This window comes from Lissotriton helveticus, chromosome 12 (genome assembly GCF_964261635.1).
Source record: "Lissotriton helveticus chromosome 12, aLisHel1.1, whole genome shotgun sequence".
Lineage (NCBI taxonomy): Eukaryota > Metazoa > Chordata > Amphibia > Caudata > Salamandridae > Lissotriton > Lissotriton helveticus.
In genome coordinates, this window is record NC_136073.1 from 550,346,864 (window position 1) to 550,365,927 (window position 19,064).

Consider the following 19,064-nt stretch of genomic DNA (forward strand, 5'->3'; position numbering starts at 1 on the left):
TTCCTTACTTGGAAAAGGTCCCCGCTATCTATCATCCTGACTCGTTCATTACTGCCCTCCTAGAATGCTGATATCTAGTGACAAAGTACTGTTGACTGTCCCACTTGTCAGAAACCCATACAAGAGGCAGATCCTTTTCATATCTTGTCCCTCTGTATTGGAGTTGGTTGCCTCTGCACATTCGTATGTGCATGGATCATCTCAAGTTTAGAAAACTACTGAAGACAGTTGTCTTCTGGCCAGGTGCCAAGATACCACACTAGGGGTGATTTGCGCACTGTATAAATTATATTAACTTAACATAAGTTACCTAGGTGAGGTTTAAAACCACATTTAAACTCAGTGGAGGAGGTGTGTGGAGCAATCCCTGCAACTGTGATCATTCTTTTGGCTCCCTATGGAGAACTGCAGCCTCAAGTAACTACTTTCTACCCGGTGACTCAATGCTTCCACATCTCACCTTTTAAATCATTCTTCCAACCAAACTATCATGTTGAAAACATGGCTATTTTCTAGATAACTGCACCACCCACATCCTGACAACAGAGCCCAAAAAACAGTTGCACTCTAAGTGCAATCATCATCTTGCAACCCACAAATTGCAGACAACTAAACTAGCAAACTGTTTTCGATATGCAGATAATCTAAGAAGGGCTGGACTATGGTTCGCCATGCAGTATATAGCTATGTGCTTGCGGATATAAACGTTATGGCCCACAATTATACTAAAACTATAACATGCAGCGGTCAGCAGCAAATTATAACTTAAACCTCTTACATTCACATACGACATATCTGCTGTGAGGGTTGTCTACCACCAGCATTGTTCAACCTTAAATAAGGTATCACCAAATGAACAGGCATGGAATAACTGAAGAGATCTGTCACACATTCCTGGACGATTCAGAGGACTATAACATAGTCCACTACGGTGGGTTCCAAATATCTATAGAATCTTACCACTTCTTTACATCTCATAAAGATACTCTGATATGGGATGATAATAAAAATGCCAATCCCAACAGATCTCTCTACTTCTCTCTCCCTCCAACCATGACAGGTCTGGGTGTCAGATTGGACAACCCAGTCCAGTACCCAGCTAAGCAGCAGACTATAGCATAAGAAATATCATAAAGGGACCTGCAGAGCTTTCCAAATGTGCCAGCATACTGAAAACCATAAAACTGCATATTTGTCTCTCACACTTCATCATCCACCACACTGCTAGACGCTGTGTCCCATTAGATAAATGGACCTCAGTGGTCATCACGCACAACATGGGAACACTTCCCACACAGGATCAAAAGTAACAAAGACGAAATCCTTCCAACCACAGACTCTATGCAGTGTAGCTTTCTACAGCCAAGTAGACAAGTGCTTCAGTATTCCACAATAGTGCTATTTAAATGCTGCAATACAATACACTACAATACAATGTGTAAGTGGTAGTTCTTTCAGACACCTTATGGATAAAGCTCACAACTCAGTTATGCTCCCGATCAGGTCCATTCCTTCCCTTTTAATCTTCCATCAACAGCCTAAAACACATATTTTTCTGGCATATTATTTCCTCCTCTCACTCTGAGAAACAATCAAGTACCAGGACACCGTTTTGGGTAACATGCACTTTAGGAATGATCAATCAACCACTCAGTTGGAGCATTTCCATTTTTGGAGAGTTTCACTTTAGAAAAATATAGTCATCCAGTGTTTTATGTTTTAGGAATTTTAAAATGTTGGTTTGAAGAAGGGGTGTAAGGGAGAGGAATTAAAAAAATGGAGTTCCATTTGTGTTATGAGACCAGGCACCAAAGGTGTCAAGAGCAAGCAGTACCAGCAGACAGAGAAAGAATGGTTAAAACCATAAGAGAAGCAGTCAAGTGCCTCGCAGATTACAGCTTGATAGGCAAGACAAAGAAGCATAGTGGAATGGAAAACTGCGTCAAATACATCAAACAGGTCAAACAAAAAGAGAATAGAAGAGAGGCCTTTGCAGGTGGCAGACGTAAGGAAACTAGAGCTCTGAGCTAGATCAGTCTCGGTCTTGTGGCATTTGCGATTTTTTGATGCAGAATATTAAATAAACTAAAAGAAGAGAGGTAGTAAATGAGCCCCCTGAACACCTGATTTGTCTTTGTGTAACCTCAGAGATTGAGAAATGTCATCTTCTAGAACATTGTTGTTAATCAGACATAATTTCTTTCATCAGGTGGCTGAGAAAAGAACTGCAGGTGTGTCTTAGCATTATGACAGTGGCAGTAGTTTTTAGGATCAAACCCAAGCTTAAAATTGAGTAAGATGCTAGTGTTAGTGCTAGGGGTGACAAACAAAAGTATATAAAAAAGTGATGGATTGAATTCTTGATTAATCTCGGCCACTTGTAATTAGTCGGGCCGCATACCATTCCATTGTTATTTTGCAAACCAGGCCTCCTCAGCTCGGTGCCAGCTATATGCAAATCAGTATTGACCCTGCTCCAATGGAAACATTCCCTTCTGAACTGCTAAGCCAGGTCCTCCCTGAATCAAGACAGAAGCAACCCAGGGCTGGTTTTTCCTAGTAATGGGCTAATCAGCCAGGTACAGCTTGGTTCCAGGGACAGAGTGTGCATGGGGCACACGTCGGAGCATACCCGTCCCACTTAGTGCGACTCACTAAAGTATACAAAAAAGTGATGGATGGAATGCTTGAATTATTCTCCGCTACTGGTAATTTCTTGGGGCCACATCCCAATCCATCGTTATTCTGCACCTCATGCCCCCTCAGTTTAGACCCATATATATGCAAATCAATCTTGGCCCTACTCCAATGAGAACGGTCCTGCCTGAACTGCCAAACCAGGTTCTCCCTGAACCGGAACACAAGCAGAGCAGGACCAGTTTCACCCTAGTTAGGGCTTATCAGCCAGGTATAGCTTGGTTCCAGTGCTACAGTATGCACTGGACCTATGTCTCGGCATACCTGTCCCACTTAGGGCGACAAAGAAAAGTATCATCCCAATCTATTGTTATTTTGCACACCAAGCCACCTCAGCTTGGCCTCACCTATATGTGAATCAGCCTTCACCCTGCTCAAACGGTAACAGCCCAGTCCGAACAGGTCCTCCTTGAACCAGAACACAAGCAAACAAGGTTCTGTTTCACCCTAGTTAGGGCTCATCGGCCAGGTATAGCTTGGTTCCAGTGACACAGTGTGCCCACACCCCAATTAGGGTGACACAAAAGTATACAAAAAAGTGATGGATGGAATGCTTGAATTAATCTCAGCCACTGGTAATTGCTTGGGCCACATCTCATCCCACTGTTATTCTGCACCTCAGGCCACCTCAGCTTGGACCCAGATATATGCAAATCAGTCTTGATTCTGCTCCAAATGAGACTAGTTCTGCCTGAACTGCCAAGCCAGGTTCTTTCTGAACTGGAACACAAACAGCCCAGGACCGGTTTCACCATAGTTAGGGCGCATCGGCCAGATATAGCTTGGTTCCATTGACAGAGTGTACACAGGACCTATGTCTGGGCAACCCATCTCATTTAGGGTCAACAAATAAAAGGATACAAAACAGTGATGGATGGAAGGCTTAAATTAATGTCAGCCACTGGTAATTTCTCGGCCGCATCCCAATCAATCATTATTTTGCACACCATGCCACCTTAGCCTGGACCCAGCTATATCCGAATCAGTCTTAACTCCAGTGGGAACAGTCCGGAGGAACTGCCAAGCCAGGTCCTCCTTGGATGATGTCACTTCTGGAGTGGAACACCTGCGGCATGGAAAAGGGGTATGGCCATCTGTCATATTATGCGAGCCACACCTGTGTTTGTCTTTGACGGAAGGTATCGATTGCTACCTTTTTTAAAGAAATGTATTACCATTTTAGTTGTCCAGTACACTACAGAAAACAAGGATAATTTCATGTTCTACCAAGAATATACTTTGCACAGTCTACAAGGAACCAACATCTGAACTTTTATCCCAGAGGGGCATTCAATATAGTCCCAAAAGGAGTTAGTCTTTATTTTACCTTCCCAAGACAAGACACAGAGTTTAGGTGCAGTCACCTTTCGGTACTAGTATATAGGGAAATTTGATTTAAGCATAGATCATTAACAGTTATTATGTGGTTATTAAGAGTCTTGTATTATGCATTGCATAGTTATCATAATTACGTGCCGGGGAAAGGAAGGACCAGGAAGCATGTCACATGAGCTCCACATAAACGGCCAAAACATCTTTAACCCTCATAATTCGGTGAAAGAATGGCCACCGTATTGAAGCGGAATCAATTGCAGGTTTTGATGTGACTTGACTCAATGCAGGTCTCTGGAGACACTGGAAAAGTAACTTCTGGGGAGGAAAGCCTCCTTGCATCCCAAGATTGAAGTGGAGGTTGAGGCATGCCGGCAGGAGAAATGGTAGCAAATAGGCACCATTGAGCTGGCAGAGGTTCAGAAGCCTGAGAGTGCAACAGGGGCACCTGGACACACCTTCAATGGCGCAGTTGAGAAGCTGCCCACTCCCCGTTGGAAAAGACTGACAACTTGGATGTGGCAGAACAGCCAGAACTGCCAACTATCAAGCTGTGGAACCAGGTTCGAGCCTCAGCGTTGGCTCAACACCCTGTGATTCTGGGCAAAGCACTTATGGCTAGATGTAGGTGGCTAAATACCGGTCGGTAACGCCGAAATTTGGTAAATTTCAGCGTTACCGACCTGTATTTAGCCATGTGCGATGTAGGTAAGGAATCGGTAAATAAGGTATCTGTAAATACCGATTCCTTATTGCACTTGCATTTAGGAATGGTAATACCGATTCCTTAAATGCAATGTAGGTAGCACTTAAAACAGTGCACCTCAGCCTTAAGTAATCGCTATTTACCGATTTCCTTTCAAAAAGCCCTTTCTTGCTTTTTGAAATGTGCCATGTGGCACACATCCATGCCCTTAGGGCATGTATGTGCGCCACATGTGCACATATGCACATTTCAGGGGTGCAACAGGGTGTCCTTGCACCCTTGAAATACCTCCCGCTATTAACGGTTCTGTGATACCGAATCGCTAATAGTGAATGTCCTCCCAGTCATTCCTATGGGCCTCCTGGCCCATAGGAATGAATGGCCAGGTATTGCTTAATAACGAATTGGTATTACCGATTTGTTATTAAGGAATGTTAAGGAATCGCTAATATTTTAGTGAATCCTACCTACATTGCATTTACCGATTCCTTAATAGCGATTCGGTAATAATCGCTATTAAGGAATCGGTAAATGCCAGTTACCTACATCTAGCCCTTAATCTCCCCGTGCCTAACAAAAATGAATGTGTCCTTGTGTAACGTAACTGGATGCTCATGTAAAGCGATCCTATATGTTCGGGTCGAGTTTGCGCTATAAAAATCTGCAAAAAAAAGATACATCTAGTTGCGCAGGATCAAAGGTATGACTGTGCGTAAAACACACTTAAAGTGGAACTGGGCAGGTGGCACCTGCGTCCAGGTAAAGGGATTAAAGGTGGGCAGTGATGAGCATGTTGACCCAATGGCCACATGCCTCTGGAAAGAAAGGAAGATCACAGGAGGGCACAAGACAAGAGGCAAGTGTAAACGTTTGCTCCCCCAGGGTGGTCTCATGAGTGTATAAGACTATCATTCATTAGAAAGACCCAGAGGCAGATAGAGAGCGAGTGCCTCATCTGGAGGAGACAATACAGACAGAGGGATAAGCTGAGGAGCTGATGCAAGAAGGAACCCGATGTAGTTATAAGCAGGCTAAAAAATGGAGCGAAGCGATAGAAGACTATATATGTTCGCAGACAGGCCGAAGAGTGGGGATCATGTGCAAAGAAGGCAGATGTTGTCCCAAGCCGACTAAAGAAAAGTGCTACTGAAATGGGGGATTCACTTTAATGAAGCATAACCTCTAAAAGGAAAAACCAGATGATGTGGGCTAAATTTTGGATAACATGCACAGGCCTATAGCAGCACCAAGACGCATAGGAACCAGGGATAAGGAAATCCGGGATGCCTGGTCACCCTACTTGTTCTGCACTCCGAAGTTCTGTCTGTTCCCATGAGGCACAGGGTCAGGACTGATTTGCATATGACTGGTTCAAAACTGGGGTGGCATGGGGAGCAAAAGAAAAATGGATTTAACCCAGATCTATTGACTGAGGGTGAATGTCAGATCTGCTCTGCATTCCGTCCATCATCTGTGTGTCTTCAGTGGGTAGCAGCCAGTGTGGGCCAAGGAGATTGAGAGGAGGGTCCAAGCTGACAGCAGTGACAGTAAGAACATGGCTGAACAACTGATCAACCAAAGTGAACCAGTCATACAGACAGAACTTCGAAGTGCAGAACAAGTAGGGTGACCAGGCATCCCGGATTTCCTCGGACAGGCCATGATTGTCACCATCTATCCTGGGAAATGTCAGTAAATTCTGCAGATGTCCTGGCTTTCAGAGGCTGAATCACTCTAACATACATATCAGCCTTGACATTAAGGGTTGTCACACGCATGCTGAGTAATTGTGGTGAAATGCAAGACAGACAAATTGATTTCTTTGGGAGTTTCCTGCTTCTTCACCCCTGTGTAGAGAAGCCTGAACCCTACACAGCAAGCAGGGAAAACAAGCTACATTTTATTCAGTGACACACGTCCACGCCTAACTGAGAGAGCGAATGGACATCACCGGCACCACCTAAAAACAGGTATCAAAGCCAAAGACAGATTAAAACTAAACACATACAAAAGAAAGAAAAGCAGATTCAAGGGTTCTTTAGCCATGCAGTTCCAAAATGGGAACTTTACCTCTCAGTAAATCCTGCTCATTAGTCTAACAGCCCAGAGCAAGCATTGGCAATGCCAATATGTCTGGCTTTGATGGAATGATGTGTGGTAATGTGAAGCAATACATGTAAATAGAATGGAAAGGGGCGACCGCTAGGTCCCCCCGAACGTATGGATGGGGGCCCGAACCTCCCGGGATGCCATTTTGGGCGGGGGTGGGCGTGGCCCGGCTGGTATGCCCAAAGCGGTGTAGCCGGAGCGCGCCTTCCCCCCGCCCGAGAGGGGTTGTCCTAGACACCTTGAAGGAAGACCACGCCCAGTAGGCGTATCGGTGACGGGTACACGCCCTCCCGCAGAAGGATAAAGGAGCGGGAACCCCGAAGATCGTCCTCTTGTTCCTCGGATCGGAAGGCTGCACCCACTCGTTGCTCGTGAGCCCTCGACGGAACAAGCAGCAATTTTGAACGTGGTAATCTTGTTTTTATCTTTCAGTTTCGACACTAGATTTCAGGACCTCGTGGATCGACCAAAAAGGCGGAGGACTCGAAACCATGCCTAACAAGCAAGCAGGAAAGGGTTCCGAGACGGAGAAGATGTTACGCCTATTGTCGAACCGGATGGCCTGTATGGACCGAAAGCTCGGTCAAGTCCAATCGCTCGGTAGAGGTTTGGCGGAGGTAAAGAAGCAATTGGCGGCAATGAACGACCCAGGTCAGCCGAAAAAGGTAATAGGCCTGGCCTTGCCGGGAGTGATTCCCGCGTTAAGAGGGAAGCGGGTCAAAGAAAGGGCAGTATCGGGGGGGTCCCGGCACCAGAGGTGCCACCCATCGTCCCTCTAGTACCGGCTGGTATCCCGGTTCCGGAACCAGTGTTGGGCCAGCCTATCCCAGTGGTGATCACCTCGACCGAGGATGATGAAATGCCCCCAGAATTGGCCGCACAGTTGACGGCATGGTTTAGGACAAAGGTGGGGGGCACAGCGACCCCGGGTGACCCGGCCGCAGAGGCCAGAGTGTTAATAAAGCAGTTGCGGCAATCGAGAGATGTCGCAAGGGCGAGTGTTCCTCTTGTTCCCCCACAGGTGGCGCCAGGAGTACCAGCAGCTGGTCAAGAGAAGGCGGCGGCAACAATAGCCGATCCGGGTAAGCTCACATTGCCAATGGTGGGGGAGGGCTCGATACCCTCAAGGCGGGAAAAAGTTGCACAGCACGTTCCCTTGGCCACAAAGGAGTTAATATGGGGAGACAAGTATGTCAACATGTTTTCATTATTAACAGACCATCGGGAGATGGAATATGCTAAAACGCAGAAAGATTTGTGGCACCCTAGTATATGGCGCGCCAAGATGGCCGAGTTCAGGGTAGAAGAGACAGTGACGAACTGGGTGAAGGCCTTCTCTATATTTACTGCAGTTTTGGTGGAACGTAAACCTGAGGTTATGACTGAGTTGGTTTGCTATCAGAATCGCATTATGGATTTTTATTCAATGTATGAGGGGGAGGAATGGAAAGGCTATGACATGAAGTTCCGTAAAGCAAAAGAATTTGATTCTTCTCTGTCCTGGGATTGTTTGGACTCGGTGTCATGGCACAAGCAACTCCTGCCAGGGGCGACAGGTACGTCCTCGCCAGGCGGGAGCGGGTCCGGAGTTGTCCGCCAAAAGCCCGGGGTGCCCTTTCGAGCAGGCACAGGTGGGGGCTATCAGCCTAGAGTTGGCGGGAAGGGAAGACAAGGAGGGGTCTGTTGGGGCTTCAATCGAGGCAATTGTAACAGACCGCAGGGGACATGCAAGTTTAAGCACGTCTGTGCCGGGTGTGGGAATTCCTCGCACCCGGAAAGTACTTGTAGATCAAAGAATGTCGGGGCGGGTGGAAAAGGAGGACCTAAGCAGGAGTAAAGTGGACCTTTGTGACCGTATGCCTACACCGGTTGATCTAATGGTTATGATTCCGTGGTTAAACAAATACCCTGATCATGTGTCCGCTGGGATGTTGAGGAAGGGATTCTTACATGGCTTTCACATCCCAGTGGGGGAAGTTCGGGGGAACTCCTTTTGTAGAAATCAGTTATCGGTACGGCACAACCCAGGCGTGGCAGAGAGGAAAATAGCTAAAGTAGTCGGATTAGGACGAGTGGCTGGCCCCTTTCCCTGCCCGCCGGTGGCCGATTTCATATGTTCCCTATTAGGGGTGGTCCCGAAGAAAGATCCGGGGGAGTTTAGACTAATACATAACCTTTCTGCTCCCAGGGGTTCCTCGGTGAATGAGGCCATAGACCCAGAAGTTTGTTCGGTACGATACGCATCGTTCGACGATGCCGTGGCCATTTTGAACCACCTAGGCCCCGGGGCGCGGATGGCGAAATGTGATATCGAATCAGCATTCCGGTTGCTTCCGGTGCACCCGCAGGATCAGCGCCTGCTAGGTTTTGCATTTCAGGGAAAGTATTACATGGATAAATGCATGCCCATGGGTTGTTCCATTTCATGTGCATATTTTGAGATGTTTAGCTGTTTTTTGGAATGGGCATTTACAGTGGCCACAGGGCATAGACATGTTATGCATTATTTGGATGATTTCCTGTTTTTGGGGGCAGACGATGATATGAATTGCGCACAGGCGCTGCATGATTTCTGCATCCTCATGAAAGAATTTGGTGTCCCATTGGCACCAGGTAAGACGGTTGGACCATCTACTTCACTGGAGTTTCTGGGTATTGAGCTCGATTCTGTGGAGGGGTGTTTCCGACTGCCAGTAGACAAAGTGACGAGGTTCCGGGCTTCTTTGATGCAATGCCTGAGTGGGGAGAAAGTGACCCTGCACCAGTTACAACGAACAGTGGGTCAGCTTAATTTTGCCCTGAGGGTGATTCCTATGGCCCGCCCGTTTTCGCGCTCTATCGTGCAAGCTATGGGTGGTCTCAAAGAGGCGCACCACCGTACGAGACTGTCTGGAGAGGTTCGCCAGGATATGCGTATTTGGTTGGCATTTCTGGCGGACTTCAACGGTCGAGTCGTCTGGAGTTCCCCGCCAGAGTCTTCAGTGGAACTAGGTCTATGGACCGACTCGGCGGGGAGTGTGGGTTTTGGCGCCATCTTAGGTGATCGATGGTCGGCACAAACATGGCCAACATGGTGGCACTCTGACGGCATCACAAGTAACATTGGGTTCCTCGAGTTATTCCCCATTTGGGTGGCTCTGATGACATGGGCAGATGATTTCAGGGGCCGCTCAGTGGTGTTTTGGTCCGACAATATGACTGTTGTAGATTGCATTAACCAACAGGCAGCACGCTGCAAAATGATTTTGAGATTGTTGAAAGAGATTGTGCTGCTGTGCATGAGGTTGAATGTACTGTTCAGGGCAAAACATGTGCCAGGTGTACTGAACCATGCGGCTGATGCACTCTCTCGTTCACATATACAGGCATTCAGGGGTTATCTGCCCACAGCAGACTTAGAGGCAGCACCATTCCAGGAAGCAATGTGGCTGATCGGTGCCTCGGATTACAAGACCTCGTGGCAGCGAGTCTAGTCCCCAGGACGAGGAAAGCATACGAAGGAGCGTTTCGTTCCTATTGCACATATTTGGGTCCTGCAGGGAGTCAGAATTGGGGTCAGGAGGAATACTTCCTGGGGTACCTGGTTGCACTACACAGAGAGGGCCGATCAGCAGCAACGGCCGGTAGGCATAGGGCGGCCATTTCCTTCATGGCCCAGGTACACGGCATAAAAGATCCTACAGGTTCTTTTTTGGTGAAGAGAGCCCTTCGCGGCTGGCAGCGCCTTGAGGGTTGCAAAAGAGATACGAGGCACCCGATTGGCTTAGACAGACTGTCTCTGCTTTTAGCAAAGCTGGATGAGACGTGTTCCTCCCATTATGAAGCAGTTCTGTTCCGGGCAGCGTTCACATTGGCATTCCATGGGGCAATGAGGGTGAGCGAGCTTGTCGCAAGGAACAAGAGAGAGATGGAGGGAGGTTTGTGCAGGGATCACATCCAGATAAGGGGTGATTCGATGATAATCATGATAGCCAGGTCCAAGACCGACCAGGGGGCTATGGGAGATAGTGTGGTCGTACAGCGCAAGCATGGGTCCCCCGTCTGTCCGTTGAAGTGTGTGGAAGACTATTTGGTGCTAAGAGTGGCCGCCTGGGGGGGGAGCTTGCTCCGACACAAGGATGGCACCCCACTGACGAGATTTCAGTTTCAGAGGGTGCTGGCACTGGCAATCGCTGACGCGGGCATGGACCCGTGCGATTTTGGGACCCACTCCTTTAGGATAGGGGCTGCTACAGAGGCTACAGCCAGGGGTCAGAGTGCCGAGGAAGTGAAACAGTTGGGCCGTTGGTCCTCGAATTGCTTTAAGAGGTATGTGCGATTGCACATGTTGTAAGTGATCAATTGACATGCACTCACGTTTTCTGTCTTTTGTTTACTTTGCAGTTTCGCGGGCCTGCCATGCAGGGCGGAATTGGAGTTCGACCCTACATCAAGTGACCAGCGGTCAGAGATCACCGACTGGGGAGAGGATGGTATGGGTCGTGGGCCACTCATATGTGAGGCGCGCCGGTGACGTATTCAAAGAAGGTGACGCGATTCACGCACCTGGGGAATACGGGTTCAGAATGGCTTTCCATGGGAAAGGTGGGCTCGTTTTTGACCAATTTGAGTCATTTTTCGAGGGACTTTTAGGGCGGCATAGGTCACCGCCATCTATAGTCATAGTACACCTGGGTGGCAATGATTTGGTGACTCTGGGTAGACGAGTGTTACTTGAACGTATCTTGTCAACTGTTAGCTGGTTGGCAAAAAGAGTCCCGGGGTGCACGATTGCCTGGTCCCACATGATTCCTAGAAGGAGGTGGCAGGGGGGCCTTTCGGTGTCAGCTCTGAACCATTCAGTTAAACGGGTTAATAATAAGATTGGTAGATTGTTCCGTTCTGCACAGTTGCATGTTATTCCACATGGATGTATCCGGGGTGACCAGATGTATCTGAACGATGGGGTTCACCTATCCAGGGAGGGGAATGATTTACTCATAGGAGACTTGGTTGCTTGGCTGAGAAAGTTGAAGAAGCATGACCTATAGGAGGAGTTTGGGGGGACCGGATGGTCGGTCAACCATCCGGTCTGTGGCGGTAAGGTCATGATCGGTGAGCAGGAATTTAAAGGTCCCTAGAGTGGGGCGCCACCCACAATGGATGGGAGCGCCCGGGGGAAGACGGCCATTGGCCCCTTCCATGGGGAGGCGACACCCACTAAGGATGGGGCGCCTAGGGGGAGATGGCCATGGGCCCCTCCCAGGTGGGGAGGCGGTTAAATGCCCCTCCTGACGAATTTCCCGGGGGCCGGATATCCGCGATGGCGGATAGAGAGTATGGGGTGGGGGGGAGAGTCCACGCTGTCCTTCCTACAGAGACCTCATAAGGGAACTCGGACGATCCTTAAGATGGCGTCGAGTTGAAAGGGGGCCCCCACCACGATAAGGGAAGTTACAGTTGGCAATGAGGGTAGAGCCCTCTGCGCATGCGCCGCTCACACGGTGAGGGCGAGATTTTGGAAGTAGGGATCTGACACCGGTTAAGACCTTGCCGTTGGCCGTTAATGCTAGGATGTACAATTTGAATTAGAGTGTATGCATTTTCAGGATGTTAGCCAAAAGTACATGACTGCATCGAAATGTAATAAATGACAAATTGTACATAATGCTTAATGATGAAACTTTTAATTTAATGTTTTAAATTTTGTTTCATATTTTAATAAATACGGCCGGGAGGGTGACTCCCTCCCGTCTTCCAAAAAAGTCAACTATTGTCCGACTTCCCATCCTTGGGGATGTGTGTTGGGAGGGGGTGGCGGGCATCCCGGCCATATGAGAATACGTATGGATTTGTGTGGAAGAAAAGAACTGTTGAATAATATTGATTTAGGTTAAAAGGTCAAGTGACAATTGCACTGTCAAGCCAGACATAAACTCTGTGTAGATAATGCCTTACCAGAAATAACATACATTGTCTAGTCATCTAAGACACTTTAATAGTATTCCAATATCTTGTGTGTGCCCCTGAAAGGTCAAGCATATGCACCTGGATAAATAAACCAAATGATCACATATGTGTGCAGGGCAAGCACTTTTTGTGAAAACACACAAATTCTACCCTATCAAAACATACTCCTGGCTCCCAAAATGTGGGCGGAGCCAAAACCCCTCTATAGTGATGCTCACATTATTGTCTGGCGACAGCTGCGCTGTCAAACCGGATAATATATAAAAAGAAGTTTCACAAGAAAAGGACAGTGGGGTATAGGCTGTGCAAAGTTAAGTGATCATGCAATAGAGGACAATACTTTATTGAGACAATGCTCAAAGGAAATTGCACAACTACCACCGTACGTTGTCAGAGCAGTATAACAAGTCAACACTTATAACAGATTGCAACATCAATCTCCTGAGCAATAGTTACATGTAATTTTGATAACAATAAATTCATGCAGTAGTCTTCTTCAATGTTTCGTCTTTGTGTTTTATTTCGAGTCTTGTATAAACCAATTCACTCTTCTCAGTTCTTCTTCACAACACAGAAAGCCATGATTTGAACCTTTGAGACAAACAATTACTAACTCCATTATAATCCATACAATGAATATTACACTGAATTAAAACAATTAATATCTCAACCAAACGTCAATTTTTGCTATCCATCACCCTGTGAGTGCCTCATAATCCAAAAGAAACATACAACAGCAAAATGAAAAAAAAAGTAAGTGCATTAAAGAAAATGAAAATAAAAAAGATATTTGATGGGATGGACAGTGTGAAAAAATTATAAATATAATCGAAGCCAATCAGTCGTTCAATTTCAGAATTGAAACATTTTCATTCTTATTTACAACAAAATCATTGTTACTAGTCATTTATCGAAAGCAGCTCACAACCATTGACAACGCCAATAGTCTTGGCTGGTTTTAGGTGTATGTCAGTTGTGTTAATATCTGGAAGCACAAGCAGAAAGCTCAGAGAGGCACCAAAATAGAAATGTAGTTTGTCTTTAAACCACTCCCTTACTTACATAGGCCACCCTCCTTTTAGAGACCACCCACACACACTTTTTTCATCCCACGTAAAGTCTTCGATATTAGATAAATGATCAGCAGGGCACCCTGCAGGTGGGCAAAAATTCTACTTACAGTGTAAAAAACTGTGTTACATGGTCATTTTAGAATCACTATTGCTTGATTAAATGGTTAAAAAAACAGCAAGTTTACAGACATTGCCTATTTCTTCACAAAGTAGTTTCTGGTAACAACTAGACACATTTTCTGCCTGTGCTCAGATGACCAGCATGACATTTGTGCCAAAGGAACCTGTAATTTGCTCGTCGTTATCATTTACGCGCGTGGAGAGGATTATCATTATTATAATTGGCCTCTTGAGTGGATGAACAGTTTATTTCATGCTTCACAAAGACTCACCCTCTTCACTTCCGGCCAGGTCTGTGGCCTCGACGCGTAAGGTGTACTGCTTTGACGTACTTGTTCTCAGTGACGCATCCTGTAGAGTTATCACGCCTGAATCCTTCTCGATATGAAACATGAAATTATTGGGAACAGGAGGATCTTGCGCAAGTATTTTATAACATAATTTCGCATTGTCTGTGGCGGGATCATCGGCGTCTTCCGCTCTCACTAGGACAATTTGAGTACCTGTCAGCACAGAAATTGTACAGGATGAAATGCCAGATCAGAAAGTCCATGTAAATACCATGTAAAACATCTCTGTGTGCATCAGTGCACTGCCTGTACCCAAACATAACATTTCAAGTCATAAACTGTTCGGCAGAATCTGACTCACGTTTTGCAGCAATTTTTTATTTTGTTTTTAAGCAATCCATGCTTTTATTTTATACTTTAGTTTATTAAAAACTTCCTTTGAATTGAAAAACAATAAAAACACTGATGTATGTATTTTCAATATAATAAAAATTGGATAATTCTAGGAGGCGACGATTATTTGGTGGTGCCCTCTGTGTCACAGTATATTTGTCAAATTGTACATGGAGCACATCAAACAAAAGCAAATAGGAGTGTAAAACGCAGAAATTAACATATTTGGTTACATTATGGTTGCTATTCCTCAAAATGTATGCTTCAGGTACCCTATTTTTTTTATTGCAGCGATTTTTTAAAACTAACTATTGGTTATTGATAACAATGATTACTTAATGATACTTTATATTGTTATGTTATTTGAAATTGCACATTGCTAATTACCTTTTCTATGGCTTTATAGGGCATTCTCACACTGGGCGTCATTTTGTACAGAAATTGCATAATGCTAATTACCATTTCTATGGCTTCATAGGGCATTCTCACAATGGGCGCCATTTTGTACAGAAATTGCATATTGCTAATTACCATTTCTATGGCTTCATAGGGCATTCTCACACTGGGCGCCATTTTGTACAGAAATTGCATAATGTAATTACCATTTATATGGCTTCATAGGACATTCTCACACAGTGTGCCATTATGTACAGAACTGGGCAGGGCATCAGTCGTGTATGGTGTTTCTTGAAGGTGGAATATTAGTAAACAGTATGTTCAATTGCCAGTTTGGAAGTGGTTGTGTTGATTAATGTGAAGGTAATTTATGCTTGGTCTTGAGAGATGTTTGTACAGTCCGAAGAGTACGGGTAGGTGTAGGGGAGAGCTCATGTTTTTCTGCACTGGGTGTTTGTTGGTCCATTGTTCTACTGGAATAAAGTGTTTTCTATCTACACATGAGAGTCCAGGTGGGTGATAGTGATGTAATGTTAGGAACACAAGGAGCAATGAGATTATGCTAGAGATATTGGAGTGGTTGTTCGTGTAAGATATTGCTGTGCTCGGCCGTGCTGTTGGTTTGACTGTATTCTGCCAACTATGAGGTCACGCTGCCCTGCTGTTCATTTGAATGTTTGAGATTGACTCGTGTACTATCTTAGAATGTGCATTTGGCAATAGAATGTTGCTGGAAAGGGGAGTAAACACTGATTAGGGGCAACTAGACATATGATGTGTGTGTGTGTGTGATATTGAATGTTTATACTGTTCTACATGTGAGCGTGATCAGTGTGCCTTGGGCTTCAGAGATATGAGCATCTTAAAATATGAAATTTTACAAGCCAGAGCTTGTGCATATATAAATCTGATGCACAGCAAAACTTTTTGCAGGTAGGGAACAAGTCTGATTTATAGGAAAGAGCAGAGTGTGAAAAATTGGGTGCAATATGATAGTTTTGGAATCATTACCTAGCTTGCCCCTTGCCTATGGATGGTTCCTGTTTTTTCCAAACTGATCTAGTGGCACCGCAGCTACTCAGCATTTCCCCCTGGGGTTTTCCCCCCTCACGATTCTTTCCACCAACTGAACCCCGCCCACCCCAGTACCTACTTAATACAGTCCGCAGCATAAACGCACAGCAGACTCTTGCAGCGGGCATGCCGCTGGTGCACCGAAGGCATGCTAAGCAAAAGACATCTACAGTGGTCACGCCTAAACAGCATCCAGTATCATGAGTCTTGGGCCTCCTGCCCATGAAAATCCACCATTGCCAAGCTCTACACCCTCGACTCCAGATGTTGCAACAAACACTGCCACTGCACCGACCCACGCTCCATGACAGGACCTTTCACCTGCACCCATTGTCTCTTCATCTGCCACTGCACGTACACCAGCCCACCGACCGGTCTCACCCCGAACAAACCACAGACACCACCTGAAAAAAACTCAAACAAGCATTCTCCCTTCTCAACACATGCTGACTATGCAAGCATTCCACTATATTATGAGACTTCATCACCACCCTCACACCCAACATCATCTTCCTCACTGAGACATGGCTCAACCCCACATCAGCCCAAGACATTGCCACAGCGAACACTGATGGATACAAAATCACTCACCAGGATCCGACCAACAAGCTGGGAGGAGGAACAGCCGTCATCCTCAAAGCAACAATACAGTGTACCATCACCACTGATAACCCCACCACCCCCATGGAACATCTCAACTTCAAGCTCCACACAGACGACACGACAACCATCAGAGGCACTCTTGCATATCGGCACCCGGGCCAGTGCTCCATCTTTTGCAACACCATCGCAGACTTCATTGCGCCCCTAAACTTAGACTCCAAGGACATCTTCCTCAGCAACCTAAATTTGCACATCGACAACCCCAATGACAAAACACCGCACATGTCATCGACAGTATGAGGAGCCTTGGATTGACCCAGATCGTCCCCTACCCTACAAACACACCGAAGAACACATGCTGGACCCACTTTTCACCTCCAGCAACTGCATAAAATGCAGCCATATCACAGAACTCAGATGGACTGATCATTCCATTGTTCACTTCAGTGTCTCCAGCCCCCACCCCGCCACCCCCAAAAGGGATCACAGGCCCCCACCAGAGGGGGGGATGCCCTCAACACCTCCAACCCTGCTACTGCCACCAACCTCAAACAGGGAGTGAAAAACTACAATGCCTGGATCACTAATTGTGCAGATTACATCGTCCCCATCAAAAGCAAGATCCAGAGAAAACCCCCCCAAAAAGCCAGCTGGTACACCCAAGAACTCAGCACAGCAAAACAAGATATCAAACAGTTGGAGAGGAGATGGCGTACCAGCAAGGACACCTCTGACAGGGCAGCCTTCAAGACCTCCCTCACCCTATAACGCCGCGACCTGAGGGCAACAAAGAAGATAGTCCTTGCAGGATGCATCAAAACTGGCGGCAACAACTCCAAGGAGCTTTTCAACATCGTGAAGGAATTCTCCAACCCGACTGCCAGCGAAAACAACATCACACCCTCACAGGAGCTATGCAACAACCTCAGCCACTTCTTCCATGACAAGATTGCAACTATATACAGAAACTTTGAACCCCAAAACACACCTACGGACTTCCTCGACAGATACACCACCACCGCAACCAACACAAACTACACATGGACCACCTGGAACATCCTCTCCACCCAGGACACCACTTTCACCATGAAATGCCTTTAACCCGGGAGCTCCCACAGACCAATGCCAGTGCCACATCGTCAATCTCAGAAGCCAAAGCATCATTCTACTCAACACCTCTATCACTACTACAACATTTCCCGATGCCTGGAAAGACGCCGAAGACAGACCCCTACACAAAAAACCATCCACCAAACCCAGCAAACTCAAAAACTGCCAGCCAATCTCCCTGCTCCCATTCACAGTGAAGGTACTGGAAAAGATCATCAACTCATGACACCTGGAGCAGAGCCAGCTACTCAACGCCTCCCAGTCCGACTTCCGCAGCAATCACAGCACCGAAACTGCCCTGATCACAGCCCTGACGACATCCGAATCCTCATCGACCAAGGAGAAACAGCAGATTTAATTCATCTTGACCTCTCAGCAGCCTTTGACACTGAATCCCACCACACGCTGATCGAAAGACTCCACCACATCAGCACTAAAGGGGTCGCGCTTAGATGGATCACTTTCCTCACTGGAAAACGCAGAGGCTCCATCTCCCATCTTTCACCTTTGAATCAAAGGAGAACACCTGTGGTGTCTCCCAGGGCTCATCCCTCAGTCCCACGCTCTTCAACACATTTATGACTCCGCTGGCCAACATCGTCAGATCCCACAATCTCGATATAATTTCCTACACAAGCAACACCAAAATCATCCTCTCACTCACTGACGACCCCACCTCCTTTCTGGTGAAGAATTGGCTTGGTAGTTTGGTCTGCCCTGTTCCCATGATGCACTGGGCCAGGGACAGACTAATTTGCATATAGCCAGGTTCTGAGCTGGGATGGGGCAGTGAGATAAATAACGGTGATGGATCAAGCCCTGATCTTTGGACTGGGTAAGAGTGGTCTGCTTAATTCAGACACTCTGTTCATCACCACCCCCTTTTCTGTATCGTTTTTGGCCACTATAGGTGTGGCAGGGTATACTCAGACATGAGTCCCTTTCTCACTGCTCCATCAGGATTCAAGCAAGCCGGGCCGAAGAGGCTGAAATGCCAGAAACCGGTCCCCGGTAGCTTGTCTCCTTTCTGGTGAAGAATTGGCTTGGTAGTTTGGTCTGCCCTGTTCCCATGATGCACTGGGCCAGGGACAGACTAATTTGCATATAGCCAGGTTCTGAGCTGGGATGGGGCAGTGAGATAAATAACGGTGATGGATCAAGCCCTGATCTTTGGACTGGGTAAGAGTGGTCTGCTTAATTCAGACACTCTGT

General features: G+C 46.6%; 1 protein-coding gene across 1 annotated transcript in view; it reads right to left on the minus strand.

The window, feature by feature from the left end:
* CDH16 (cadherin 16) overlaps positions 1 to 19,064 on the minus strand; it is a 755,818-nt gene that overhangs the window by 436,191 nt on the left and 300,563 nt on the right. The window contains exon 10 of the mRNA XM_078671187.1: positions 14,259 to 14,489. Within this exon, the coding sequence (XP_078527313.1) occupies positions 14,259 to 14,489 (231 nt within the window). The remainder of the gene's footprint in view (positions 1 to 14,258; positions 14,490 to 19,064) is intronic.